The 14,607-nt window shown below is 43.1% G+C and overlaps 1 protein-coding gene across 4 annotated transcripts in view; it reads left to right on the top strand.

The window, feature by feature from the left end:
* Nucleotides 1–14,607, top strand: part of AAGAB (alpha and gamma adaptin binding protein) — a 60,616-nt gene that overhangs the window by 7,040 nt on the left and 38,969 nt on the right. For all 4 annotated transcript variants that reach the window (XM_089309492.1, XM_002718171.6, XM_089309491.1 and 1 more), the window contains exons 2-4: nucleotides 13,208–13,398; nucleotides 13,519–13,615; nucleotides 14,289–14,378. In XM_089309492.1, coding sequence (XP_089165618.1) covers nucleotides 13,208–13,398; nucleotides 13,519–13,615; nucleotides 14,289–14,378 — 378 coding nt within the window. The remainder of the gene's footprint in view (nucleotides 1–13,207; nucleotides 13,399–13,518; nucleotides 13,616–14,288; nucleotides 14,379–14,607) is intronic.

Raw genomic sequence — 14,607 nt, 5'->3', positions numbered from 1 at the left:
GGTTGGGGGAGGAATAGAGTGAGAAGTCCTGTGGCCACCAGCAGGTCAGTGAAAGGCCACATCTGGAGTCCATAGTCTGCCATAGCATGGGGGTAGAACCAAGGCCCACCTTACTGTGGGCTGCCTGCTGAAGTGGACTTGTAGCCCAGGGCAGCTACAAACAGCCACAGGTGATGCTGAGCAAGCTATTAGTCCAATCAGCTGGGGTGGTGAGTCTTTATTGGCACTGAGGCAGGTCCAGAGGCCTCTGTCCACGAGCTCTGGCCTGGGGACAGGGACAGTTGGGTTCTGCCTAGTGTCGAATTTTGCCAACCTGGCGTGAGTTCCAGTTTGCAGTCCTGTGCTTACTTTGGTGCTGTACTCCCTAGGGGCTGGGGTCATGCTTCTTCTGTTTGCACAGTATGGGGGAACGCATGGTGAAGGCAGATCCTTGGCCACCCAGGCTGACACTTAGCTGCGTTACACCTGAGTCACACAGCCACGGGGTCCTGTGCTGTCTTGTGAATGCACGCAGGCCCATGCAAGGCTGAGGGTGAAGTAGTCAAAACACAACTCCATCCTACTAGGGTGTGGGTCCTGGAGACTCCATCTGTGGTGGGGATAGTAATCTTTGGGCCCTGTCTGGTGCTGGTTCTTATTGCAGGAGGACTGGCGCTGAGCTCCAAGGCAAAGCCCTGAGCTCACTTTCCTGCCCTATTCCACTATGGCTCAGGTGCTACTCTTCACTATCTGAGGTTCCAGGAGGGGTGGGTGGTGGAGGCAAGCTGGGTCTCACAGTCCCTGGACTCTGTGAGGGTGCATGCCAAGCCTGCACAAGGCTGCTGGTGATCCAGGCTGCAGTGAGTCCCTCTCCCCAAGGAACAGGTCTCCGTCTGATGCTGGGGCAGATCTGGAGGCATGCTCTGTGAGCCCTGGCCTGCGGGTAGTGGCCTCTGGGTTTTATCTGAGCTTCAAGGAACAGGCTAAGCTCACTTTCCCGTCCTTCCCCACAGTAGCTGGAGTCATGTTTTGCTATCTGCTGGAGGCTGAAGAAGGAGTGGCAGAAGTGTTTCTTGGCTGCCAGGCTAGAGGGTTCAAAGGCTTGGTCTGCAAGTACTGGCCTGGAGCAGGGACCATGGGTGGAGCCCTGTCTAGCACCAGTTTCACTGTAGCAGTCCTGGGACTGTGTTTCATGTCTAGGTTTTAGCTTAATTCTCTGTCCCTCCCCACAGTGGGAGGTGAGGTATCTCTATATGTGCTATGTTGCTTGGAGCTGGGGTGGGGGCAACGTGGGCAACTCCTTCCATCCTGTTTTCTTTGGTGTGTCTTTTCTTATTGTACTAGACCAAGCATTGTGAGCTCCCACCTGGCTTCCTCAGATTCTTTTTTTTTTTTTAAGATTTTATTTTTTTTTAATATGAGTGGTAGAGTTACAGAGAGGGAGAGACAGAGAAAGGTCTTCCGTCCATTGGTTCACTCCTCAAATGGCCACAACGGCTGGAGCTTGGCCAGTCTGAAGCCAGGAGCTTCTTCTGGGTCTCCCACGCAGGTACAGGGGCCCAAGCACTTACAGTGTCTTCCACTGCTTTCCCAGGCCATCAGCAGGGAGCTGGTTCGGAAGTGGAGCAGCCAGGACTTGAACTGGTTCCCACGAGATTCTAGCGCCACAAGTGGAAGCTTAGCCTACTATGCCACAGCGCCAGTGGCTTCCTCAGTCCTTGTGAAGGTGGCTTGGTTTGTGAATAACTGTTCAAGCTGGTGTCTGTCGGGGAGATGATCGCTGGAGCATCTCGCTCAGCTGCCATCTTGCTCCACCTCCCCAACGCTGGCCTTCTCAAGTTTGTGTGTGTGCGTTTTTGAAAACCAAAGAACCAAGCTTTATTCTAAGGTTTCAGTAATTTCACTTATAGAGTAGAAAATTTAACTTTTCATGTTTGGAATCCGGGTACATTTACCAGAGGAGCAATGAGTCCTCTGGTCCTCAGGCTTCCGAGGCTGCAGAACCAGGAAGCTAATGATGTGATGGGTAAACGAGGCTATGAGGTATGCACAGGCACAGCCAGCCATCACTTGGGACTCTGGTTCTGTGGAAAACGTGCATTCTTCTGCAAGGCTGCGAGTTTGTTTCTAGGTCTGTCAGATTGCGATCCTTGCAAAAGCAGTTTACTAGGAGTATGCTTATTTGAAAGGAAAAGGCTGTTGTGCAGCTTAGCCCACGTTGTCTAGCCGTGTGATAAGAGCTGGAGTCTTCTAATTTGCACTTTTCTGCAAACTTCTATACTTTTTTTAAAAAAAAGATTTTATTTATTTGAATGAGAGAGAGTTGGGGCGGGGGTCTTCCATCTGCTGGCTCACTCCCCAAGTGGCCACAATGGCTGGAGCTGTGTCTCCTATAGGGACCTGAGCACTTGGGCTTTCCCAGGCCATAGCACACTGGATTGGAAGAGGAGCAGCTGGGACACGAACCAGCACTCATATGGGATGAGCGCAGGTGAAGGCTTGTCCACTAAGCCACAGCACTGGCTCCTCTGCAACTTCTTTAGATATTTTGAGTGGAGCTTTTGGTCTACCCTAGAAATAAGTCATAATTTTTGTTTAAGCAGAGTTGTTATTTTGTTGTGGTAGGAAAACTCTGCCTTTAATTGGATTGTATATTTCTAAGCGTTTATTTTCTTCAAAGGATGGAAGAAAGATCAGGCCAACAAAGTCTCCCACAAGGGCCTACAGTTGTCATCGCAGAGTGATTCAGTGGACAGTCAGACTAAAGCAGTGGTTTCAACTAGTAATGGGGGTGGGGGAACTTTGATTTATTTTTAGCTGTGATACTTTATTATATTTTTAAATTTTTAATTAACATTGAAAAAGGGCATAAGATTTTTGTGTTTATTTTAGAAAAATGTTAAATTGTCAGCCTAAGGAGAAGGGAAAGCTTTAATACAAGTTTGTACTCCATGCAAATCCAAAAAGACTTGACATGTCCAAGTTATGTCCACATTATGTCCGTGTGTGTGTGTGTGAAATTAAAGCTCAGAGAAGCTGTGGTTTCCCAAAGCTGTCCATCTGATAAGCTGGGAGCCAGGATTCAATTGTAATTTTTTTCTATATTTGGAAAATGATCAACTTCTTGGCAACCTGAACTCTATGTGTTCAAAGTGGAGACAGGGATGGGAGAAATTGCTGTAGATTTTACTCCTAACATGAGAAATCTTATAGCTTTCAAAGTACATTTAAACTTACTCTTTCATGGTAGTTGGGGCCTTGATAGATGCAGTGTAATGTTAAATAATAAATGAAAATGTCTCTATTGGTGTTCAGTTTGTTTCCTTACTTGTAGAATAGAGATGTTGACTTTGGTGTGTGAAGTTTTAGACTAACCCTTAACATATTATTGATGAGTGAACTAATTGTAAGGTATTGTCTTTCTAGCATATTACATTGCAGTAAACGGGGTGAGGTGGAGAGGAGGAGGAAAAATGCCAGTGGAACAGTGTTAGGCGTCAGTCTCCGTGGCACAAAGCTGTTTATGATGCAGAGTATTGTACCATCCGGGAAGGTTCTGAGCATGTCTAGACTTGGACCTTTGTTTTTATGCCATCTGCTTGTTTTTGTTTGGCAAAAGTATGCAGTGGTCATTGGGTTTTAACAACTTTTCCTCCCTTTTGCCCTGTATAATTTTTCAAGTAATGACACTCCATAAATAATGAAATCTGATATAAAATCATATTTTTAAAAGGTTAAAGTATGAAAATTGTTTTAAATTTGCCTGGCAAGAATGATAATCTGGACGTGACTTTGTATTGATGTTGGAATCAGTGCCTGCGAATACTACAAATACATCTCTAATTACTTATCCAGGAAGCAAGATTGACGTAGGTTAAAGATGGACCAGCTGTGAAACTCTTAAGGAGCCTTTATGATTACAAACCTTTACAACAACCACCCATGTGGGCTTGGATATTCCTTCCAGTTGAAGGCTGGTTCTGCGCAGAGGTGGGGAAAGCATCGCCATACTTGGGCCAATGTCAGTCTGTTCAGAGCAGGAAAATGTGCGCTCGTTTGGCAGTGAACAGTGCTGTGATGTTGATACAGCAGAGTTGCTGTTCTGTCTGAATTCTTCCTGGCTTGTGCAAGATGTTTGTGGGGTGAAAATCTGTGGCTTGAACACCAAGTTCTTTCCTCTCCATAGCTATCTGACTTTGAGCTGGGTTGACTTCATGCCCTCAAATACTTAACATGTGCCACCCACTGTTCTCAGTGCCTGAAACAGGCCTCAGTCACCTGGCTTAGCAGAAACGGGAGGGCATTCTCTCCCAGCCTCCATGATTATTTAGTATCTTTTTTGGGATATCATTATTATAAAATCCTTTCATTTAAGAGTGCATATTTATAACTCATTGATTTTTAAATATATGTAAGGAGTTGAACAACAGCCATCACTGTCTGATGTTAGAACATATCTTTCATTTCAGAAGGAAACGTTGTGCTTTTTTTTTTTTTTTTTGACAGGCAGAGTGGACAGTGAGTGAGACAGAGAGAAAGGTCTTCCTTTTCCATTGGTTCATCCCCCAGATGGCCGCTGCGGCCAGCGCGCTGCGCCAATCCGAAGCCAGAAGCCAGGTGCTTCCTCCTGGTCTCCCATGAGGGTGCACAGCCCAAGCACTTGGGCCATCCTCCACTGCCTTCCTGGGCCACAGCAGAGAGCTGGACTGGAAGAGGAGCAACCGGGACAGAATCCAGTGCCCCAACTGGCACTAGAACCCGGTGTGCCGGCACTGCAAGGCGGAGGATTAGCCTAGAGAGCCGGGGCACCGGCCACCTTATGTTTATTTACAGTCACTTTTCCCTCCTATCCCCAGCCCTAGGCAATTGTCAGTGCATTTTCTGTCTTTTGCCTTTGTAGATTTTTCTGGATTTTTTTTTTTAAAGATTTATTTTATTTATTTGAAAGCAGAGTTACAGAGAGAGGTAGAGACAGAGAGAGAGAGAGAGGTCATCCATCTGCTGATTCACTCCCCAGATGGCCGCAATGGCCAGAGCTGTGATGATCTTAAGCCAGGAGCCAGGAGCTTCTTCCAGGTCTCCACTGTGGATGTAGGGTCCTAAGGACTTGGGCCATCTTCTACTGCTTTCCCAGGCCATAGCAGAGAGCTGGATCGGAAGAGGAGCAGCTGGGACTTGAACTTGCGCCCATATGGGATGCCGGCACTTCAGGGCTTTAACCCACTGTGCCACAGCGCCGGCCCCTGGATATTTTATATAAATGGAGTCATATAATATGTGGTCTTTTGTGTCTGGCTTCTTTTATTTAGCATGTTCTTTCTGAGGTTCATCCATGTATGGAGTAAACTTCATATTCCATTGCATGAACATATCACATTTGGTTTATCTGCTCGTCAGTTGATGGACATTTGCCTTATTTCTGCTTTTTGGCTATTGTGAATAATGCTGTTATGAACACTTGTACAGATTTTCATGTAGGCATGTTTTCATTTCTGTCGGGCAGATGCCTAGAAATAGAATTGCTGGTCATAAGGTAATTTCATGTTTAAGAAAGTGTAAAACTGTTTTTCAGCATGCAGAACTTTTGTACATTCCTATCAGTAATGTTTGAGTCCCAGTTTCTCCACATCTTTGACAACACTTGTTATTATCAGTAGTTTCAATTTTAGCTGTTCTAATGGGTGTGAAGTATCTCAATTGTGATTTTAATTTACATTTATCTAACAAATAATGATGTTAAGAATCTTCATGTGAATGTATTCCACTCATGTATCTTTGGCGAAATGTCTATGAAATTCTTTTTTGTCCTTAAAAAATATTTATTGGAGAGACAGAGATTTCCCATCTACTGATTCAGTTTCTAAATGCCTATAATAGTCAGGGCTGGGTCATGGTCAGGGCCAGAGCCAGAGCCAGGAGCTGGGAACACAATCCAGGTCTCCTGCGTGGATGGCAGGAACCCAGTTACGTGAGCCATCACAACTGCCTCGCAGGGCCTGCATTCATGGGAAACTGGAGTCAGGAGCCAGAGTTGAGGCTCCAGCTCAGGCACTCCAATGTTGGATACCAGCATTTCAACTACTAGGCTAAACGTCCATTCCCTTTTTTAAAAATCTATTTCTAAATTTATTTTTTTATCCTATTAGTGTATTGTAAGATTTCTTTACATATTGTTACAAGTACTTTACTGATACATAATTTGTAAATATTTTCTTCTGTTCTATGGCCTGTCTTTTGATTTTCTTGATGACATTTTTCTGAAACAGAAGTTAGTAATTTTGGTGAAGTCTGGCCGGTCGGTGTTTTCTTTTTCCATGATTCCTTGTGCTGCCCAGTGACGACTGTGCACCTCCTGCAGAACCTTTCGGGTGCTGGGTGTTGGGCCTATTTCATGACACTTTCTAGTGGACCATGTTTGTTTTCAGTATTGAGCACAGAGGCTACAGAGTAAATGCTGATCATTAGACTTAACTCCATTTAGGAAATTTGTCTCCTTTCAAAGTAAATTAGCATCTGCTTCAGATTTCATTGTCGTCCTGAGTAGACACTGAGATTTCAGAATTCTTTAAGGTTTTATTATGTGGTGCTGATTTGTCTGTGGAAAATTGTCACTTAAATATGAAAATTATTATAATCTCGTAATCCTCCTGCTTAGGTTTATAACATAAGTCTTTTTATTCCAGAAACTGATATTTAATTGATTACTTTCAAAACATCTAAGATCAATTGCCAAATAATTTTTGTAGTTAATAGTCAAGGAAGAATAAAAACCAGCCTGTATTCTGCAACTTTTTGTTTGAGGACAACAGCTAAGGGGATTCCACAAGGTATCTGTGCTGTAGTGCAGGGGTTCTCAGGTTTGAGACTTAACATTTTGGGCCACATACTTAGCTGTATGGGTCTGTCCCAGGCACTGTAGGCTGTCAGCAGCTCCCTGCGCATGACAATCAGAAGTGTCTCCAGGTGTTGACAGACTGTCATTTTGAATAAATGATAGAATGGAATGCAAAGAAACATGGGTGGGAAGTGATTGTCAGTTGGGCAGTAGAGTGGGCTTGGGGTGCAGCCCTGAGACTTAGGCTGGCGGTTCCTGCTGGCCTCTTGCAGCACTTGTCCATGTCCTCCGCTTCCTGCCGGCCTCTTTCTGTCGCATTTCAATGCAGGCACGTCCCCATCCCAGTTATGTTAAGATGCAGCTGTGGTGACCAATTCCAGATGACCACAGGGAGAAAGTAGACCAGGTTTCTAGAAGGAGGACTAGGTTGGATTTCTTCTGCTTCAACTTTGAAAAGTTTTCCACTGTGATATAAAAAACCCAAGAACATGTGGAAATGTGAATTTCAGCGTGAGCAGAGAAGGGGCGTGTTGGGGAGAGGTAATGAGGTGTTGTGAGCACACCAGGATCTCTGTGCTATTGTTGAGGCGGTGGTGTGTTGTTTTAATTCAGTCCAGTGACTGCCTGACGGACAGATGAAAGGAACAACACACAGCCTCGCACCACGAGCCTGTGTGTGATCTCTCCAGGAATCCCAGCTGGGAATTCCTGACACTGGTCTGTGTAAAGTGCAGCTTTTTCAGTTTTACCCATTAAGTGCCGTCTACATTGCAGCAATGTGGTCGCCTCTCGGTACCTGGGGAACCATCTGTTAGTTAATGGCTGCTACAGAGTATGTGACAGAGCGGCACCCTTCTTATATGACATTTTTATGAAACTGAGGCTGTGAAATTGTAACTGCTTGCAGCAGTGTGGACCCTACTATGATTTTTAAAGGCCTCTCTTGCCTTGCCAGTTAATAAAAATGCTGGGTTTTGTGTTTTTCTTCCAAATCACATTTTACTCAATCTTTTTCTTTCATAATGGTCACTTTCCCCTTCAGTTGACGTCAGACTCTGCTGCCTCCTATAATTTTCCTAATTGCTTCTCTTCTGTCTTGGTATATGCCTTAACAATGGAAAAGCAAACTTTAAGAAGGCATATTTTAGGGGGTGGTCAAGGGTGGCAGGGAGGGGCCACAGCAGCTTAAGGGGGGCGGTTGTGATGTTTGTAATTATGATGTTTCTTCCTAACCATCTTCAGCACGTCTCCAACCTGTCTTTCAGCCAAGAGTGCTGTCACATGCAAAAAACTGGGCTGGGGAGAAGGGAAGGAGCGCTCACTGAGGCCCCTCTGTGCCTGGTGGCTGTACTTTCTTAGAGCTGTTTCATTTAACCAGGAAGCTAGCCCACTTGCGGGTGAGGAAACAAGCCCAGCACCTAGTCTGCCCAAGGTCTGGCAGAAGCCTGGCGGCATTCAGAGGCGGTTCTGTCTGACCTCCGGTTTCACAGTCTTCCCTCTTCTGGTTAGGTTGGATCTCTGCAAGAGTACATACCAGGAAGGATCCTCACATCCGGGCTGGGAAGTGGTGACACCTGGCCGTAAAGGCAGCTTGAGATTATGAGGAAAAATAAAATCTAGCGTTCTCAGGAGACTGCTGGTTTCTAGAAGGATCGTCCTGATTCCAGGTGGCAGCTGTCTCTGCCCCCAGGGCATAGTAACTGTGACTTAACCACTGGGCCACTTCTCTTTACAGCAGTGTCGTGATTGGTTAAGCATGCATTCGGTTGGTATTAAAAATGTGCTTAATTCTTTTATTGCTAGAGGAGGTATGAGCACTCCAAAACACGGTCCATGGAATACTTATTTTACTTTTTGGCAGAGGTAAAGGCATATATATGTACATGTTTGTATGTGTGTCTGTGTGTGTGTGTGAAAATGGATGTTTGTGATGTTTTGGGAATTCATGTTGAACTCGGTCTGCTTCCTAATTCACGCTGAAAGGAGCCTCAGTGGCTGCCTCTTTTCAGCCATTTGCTTGCCTGTCAGAGTGACCCTGGAGGGAAGGAGCTGTGGGACAGATGGGGAGCAGTGCAGAGCTGGGCGAGAGGAAGAGCACAGCGTCCGGTTAAACCAAGGTACTGCCTTGGCACACAGCTTCCTTCGACTCTTGAATCTTTCTCTTCAGTAATTCCCTTGTTGAGACTGCGTGGAGAATAAGCTCACCAAAGAAGGGAGGAAGTGGGAGTTACTGGAGAGTTGGTCGCTGTGTACAAACAGTTTCTCAAACAGGGAAGATTCACACCGCACTTTCAGCTGGGGGGACGGTTTAGACTTGCTACTGGAACTGGACCAGGTGTAACTTCTCATAGAAATGCATGTAAATGAACTATCTGAAGCCATAAAACCAGGTTCCTAATAACAGCCCTGGCAGTTAATCACTAGTGTTTGTCTCTTAAAAACTGATGAATTAGAGCTCCACCAGGTGGCTGCCGACAGTGTGAATGAGAGGGCGATGTCTGCCAAGTGCTCTTGAATTGTTTTGTGTCAGAGCTGACTACATCAATGCAGTTTAACGAAAGAAGGGAGACCCTTGAAAATTTTTCAAGGAAGTCTGTCTGGCAAAAAACCCTAGAAAATCACTGTAACTCACCTTTGGCATAGAAATGCCCAATGACATAGATAGTGTTGTGGTGGGCTAATCTTGCTGCAGGTTCATTTCTTTTTTTTTTTTTTTTTTTTTTTTTGACAGGCAGAGTGGACAGTGAGAGAGAGAGACAGAGAGAAAGGTCTTCCTTTGCCGTTCGTTCACCCTCCAATGGCCGCCGCGGCCTGCGCACCTCGCTGATCCGATGGCAGGAGCCAGGTGCTTCTCCTGGTCTCCCATGGGGTGCAGGGCCCAAGCACTTGGGCCATCCTCCACTGTACTCCCGGGCCACAGCAGAGAGCTGGCCTGGAAGAGGGGCAACCGGGACAGAATCCGGCGCCCCGACCTGGACTAATGGTACCCTCATTCTGTCTGGGATTTTTAGTGTTCCTAAAAGGGCAGAGGGTACTTTAGGGTCGTAGGTGACTGTGAGGCACTTAAAGTGTGATCTAGCTCGGATCTTAAGCGTGTACCATAGAGTGCTGATGACCTGAATTCAGTTGTAGTCCTGCTTCTGTTGGGCATAGTGGCTTCTTTTTTTCTGGCTCTGTTTTCCAATCTGCAAAACGAATGAATTATATGAGGGTACTTCAAAAAATTTGTGGAAAAAATTTACAGTTGAGTTTATTTTGGTACAAAAATTTTCTGAGATCAATGCCTAGTTTCTTCATAATACATATTTTTTCATGAATTTTTGGAAGATCTCTTGTATGCATGGGTTTCAAAATTTTTTTTTCCAAAAAAGCTTACCTTTTAATTTCATTTTAATTCCACTTTCCACCCTGTCTGTAGAAACTGTTAGCCATATGTACAGCCAGTGGAGTGATTTTTGTTTTAATTTGAGAAAGAATAAACTTGTTAAGCATTTGAAGTCAAATAGAAAAGATGAGGAAGGAAAGCTATATTTAGTGCAGAGATTTACATTTTTTAAATTAAAGTCTACATTATGATATTGATGATAAGAACTAAAGTGAGGCAGTCTTCACTATTTCCTCCCTGGTTCTAATAGGGCGCAGATGTGATAATAAAGTCCATATGTAGCCTCACAGAAAGTATCTGATTAGATGTAAAATGTTCAGTGAAAGAGAATTTGATGAGTAAATTAGTCAGTGCATAGAATTAAAAACAACAGCTACTCACTCAGCTACTAAAACTGAACAGTGAAATTCATTTTCCCAACTTGTTGGTTCTGTTCCCATCTGGGTTTATTGAAAAGAGAAAAAAATAGCTTCTTTTTATACGTTAAGTAAATATCTTAATCATGTAAAAATCAGTATAAAATTGAAATTTGAAGAGCTTTGAATAACAAACATTGGTTTGTTGTCTTGTATTCTAACATTAATAAACCACCCTTAAAATAAATCCAAATTTAAAAACCACCCTTAAAATAAATCCAAATATTCTAAATTGCAGTTAATAAGTTCATGCCATTTTAATTTACTTTGTTTTTTCACATTGGTAGAAGGCATTGATTTGAAAAAAGCATAACTCAAATTTGATTCAAGTTTTCACTTTACAGCCAGTTAGGAAATGTAAAGAAGTGATTGTGGCCACAGTAGGAATGAGCCCCTCTGCTGCCTCCCAACAAGGACATTCATGAGTTCATTGCTTGTGCTCCTCGCCTTTAAAAAAAGTCAATTAATTATTTGAAACAATGAGCTATGAATGAAGACTGATTTATATGGTGACTCCTCCAGTCCTTTAAAAAAATGAGCTTATGCATTTTTTTCTGTTCTCCTTGGTTAAGTTTGCCTTCTTCCATATGTGCTTTTATTGGCATGTTGTAGTGTGTGTGTTGGCTGTGCATAGCCAGCTCCTAAGGACACCGCCACATGTTGCTACGCCTCCTGCCCAAAGTTTGAAATGTCAGCTTTGAATGCAGCATAGAATTTGTTCTAGTTTTTTTCCCATGAGATATTTACATGAAGACAGAATCTTTGATTTTCATAATTCATCAGTTCTTCCTGTTCATTTCCCACCTGAAATTGTCATAATGCTCCATGAGAGACACCGCACCTGGTTGTGATGGGATTGATTGACACTGAAAGATTATGACTTCAGGTAGAAATTAAGCAGAAAGATCTGCTTAAAGTGATAGGATAAGAGACCAGATTTTCAAATACTGGTACAGACCTTCTGTTCATTTAAGAGTAACAATTCTGGTTTGGGGGAAATTTTTTTTTAAGTTTCACAATGTACCTTATATTCAGGGCAGAATCACTTTTCAGAAGACTAGCTCCTTGTAATGGCCACATGCTGAGACTTAGACTTTACCAGTGGAAAGAATACACACATACATGTGTGCACACACATATATACTTTATATATTACTAGAAATTGCTCCTGGCAGTCTTTGGACTCAGTTACTTCCCCAGGTCTTCGTATTGGCCATACGTGATGGCAGCTCTCCAAGTATCTTAGCCCTGGAATTTAATTACTAGTTTTCAGTGTCCTGATAATTATGAACTTGAGGCCTATTTTTACATGTTCATCTTAGGATGCGCTGAAAAGGGGCTTGTGACCATTTATCTCTGTATTTTTCTAATAACATAATTAGTGGCATATCATTTTACTTCTCTAAGCTCATTTTCCACATCTGTATAAAATGGAAGTTGTGGGTATGGGTGTGGTTGGGTTAGAACAATTTCCAGTGTCTTTTCCAGTTCTAAATATTGTGTGACCTGATGGAAGCCAAGAGCTCCGGCATCTGCATGACCACATCTATATTTATTTGCTCATTACTGACTTGTCTTCTAACCATGAGGATTTCCTGTTAGACCCACTCTGCATGTGGATTTCTGAAAGATTTGGTTATAATCTGAAGTGTTTAATTTGCTTGAAAATCCTGCACATTTGAAATTTACCAGAAACTTACCAAGTATTTGGGTTGACTTTCAAAGACTGTGGACAAGGATGAATATAAATGGAATTGGGGCCATTTATCAATTATCCATTTTTAAAAAATTTAATTAACTAAACTAATATCTAAGCATTTAACCCAAGGAATGTGTGCAGCTCTTCTATTTTATTCAAAGTTTAGCATTAATTATATTTTTTTTAGCTTGAAACAAGTACAAAGCAGGTAAAATCTTTGATTCTTTTTTTCTTTTTTAAAGATTTATTTATTTATTTGAAAGTCAGAGTTACACAGAGGAGAGGCGGAGAGAAAGGTCTTCCATCCTCTGGTTCACTCCTCAGTTGGCTACAACGGCCAAAGCCACACCGATCCAGAGCCAGGAGCTTCCTCCAGGTCTTCCCATGCCAGTGCAGGGGCCCAAGGACTTGAACCATTTTCAGCTGCTTTCCAAGGTCATAGCAGAGAGCTGGCTCGGAAGTGGAGCAGCCGGGACTCGAACCAGCGCCCATAAGGATGCCGGCACTGTAGGTGGCGGCTTTACCCACTACGCCACAGCACCAGCCCCCTTGAAATTCTTATACTCTTCCACCTCCCCTGAAGTATTTAAGCAATAAAATAAAGGCAGCTGTAATTCTTTCTCTTCTACTAGCTTTTTTCTCAGTGTTTGGGTAGATGACTGTTGTTTCTCTGCTAGTCTGAATGATTTTTGTGTTCTTAAATAAAAAAAGCCAGTGGCTTGAATTATGTCACCATTCCTTTTCTAATCAAATGAGCAGAGAAGAAAGTACCTTAATAAATGCAAAGCCCTTTGGAATCCTTACATAAATGGATACAGCCAAAAATAGCCGATTATTCTGTTATCTGACTGAGAAAATTGACTTTCCATAGTAATGTTGTGTCATTTATTTAGACATCCTTGGAACAGAAGATCTTATTGTGGAAGCGACTTCCCACGATGCTGTGAGATTTTACCCCTGGACCATTGATAATAAATACTACTCAGCAGACATCAATCTGTGTGTGGTACCGAACAGATTCCTCATCACTGCGGAGATTGCTGAGTGTGTCCAAGCATTTGTGGTTTACTTTGACAGCACACAAGTAAGGTTCTTTTCTCTGGGGCCTTGAATAAGAAACAGTTGCGTGTCTTGTCTGTTCCCTCCTGCGTTTTCTGTGAGTTCTGGTTTTATTTGTGTATCTGTCTGTTTTCGCTCCTTTTAGAAATCGGGTCTTGATAGTGTGTCCTCCTGGCTCCCCCTGGCAGAAGCCTGGCTGCCCGAGGTGATGATCTTGGTCTGTGAGAGAGTGTCAGAAAATGGTGAGTGCTCACGGGGCAGGGTGGGGCTTGCACTTGCCACTCCTTGGGGGCAGGGTGCACGGGTTTTCTCAGCTTCAGGCAGTTACATCTGAATGAATTCATGGCTTTACAAAAATATTTTCAACCGTTTCCCTTGGGAATCTTGCAATATTTACTTTTTTCTTTCTTTCTTTTTTTTTTTTTTTTTTTTTTTTAAAGAATGGATACTTTGGGGGCTGGCACTATAGCACAGTGTGTTAAGCTGTTACCCACAATGCCAGCATCCCATATCAGGGCACCAGTTCAAATCCTTTCTGCCCTGCTTCCCATCCAGCTCCCTGCTAATGTGTCTGTGAGAACAGTGGAAGATGCCCCAAGTGCTTGGACCCCTTCCACCTACGTAGGAGACCCAAATGGAGTTTCAAGGCTCCTAAATTCAGCTTGGCCGATCTGTTGCAACCGTTTGGGGAGTGCACCAACCGATGGAAGCACTCGATCTCTCTCCCTCTCTCCCTCCTCTATCACTCTACCTTTCAAATAAATAAATATTTTTTAATAAAGTAAAGAATGGATACTTTGGAATTTAGAAATCAATTCTTTAATTACTTTATTTTAGGTTCCCTTAGAATTAGTTGAGATTTGTGGAGAGTCTTTCATTCTGTTTTTACATAGAAAGATTTTGCTTATATTTTAGGTGTGAACCGGCAAAAAGCTCAAGAATGGTGCATCAAACATGGCTTTGAGTTGGTAGAACTTAGTCCAGAGGAGCTGCCTGAGGAGGATGGTAAGTGTCTGTGTTAGAAGATACGCATTTGGATTGAGACGTGAGAGATTATTTTAATTTAAGGATTAAGAATCTCAGTGAAATTCAAGAAATGCTATTTTTTCCCTAGTCATTTGAAAAGATTTGAGTAAAATCCACTGTTGTGGTCTTATCATTAATATAATAATCCACTTGTATGTTTTCAGCAACCATTTGACTTTTTTTTTTTTTTTTTTTTAAGATTTGTTTC

This window comes from Oryctolagus cuniculus, chromosome 12, assembly GCF_051225735.1.
Source record: "Oryctolagus cuniculus isolate XC-2025 breed Fujian yellow rabbit chromosome 12, ASM5122573v1, whole genome shotgun sequence".
Taxonomy (NCBI): domain Eukaryota; kingdom Metazoa; phylum Chordata; class Mammalia; order Lagomorpha; family Leporidae; genus Oryctolagus; species Oryctolagus cuniculus.
This window is presented reverse-complemented; position numbering and strand designations above follow the sequence as displayed.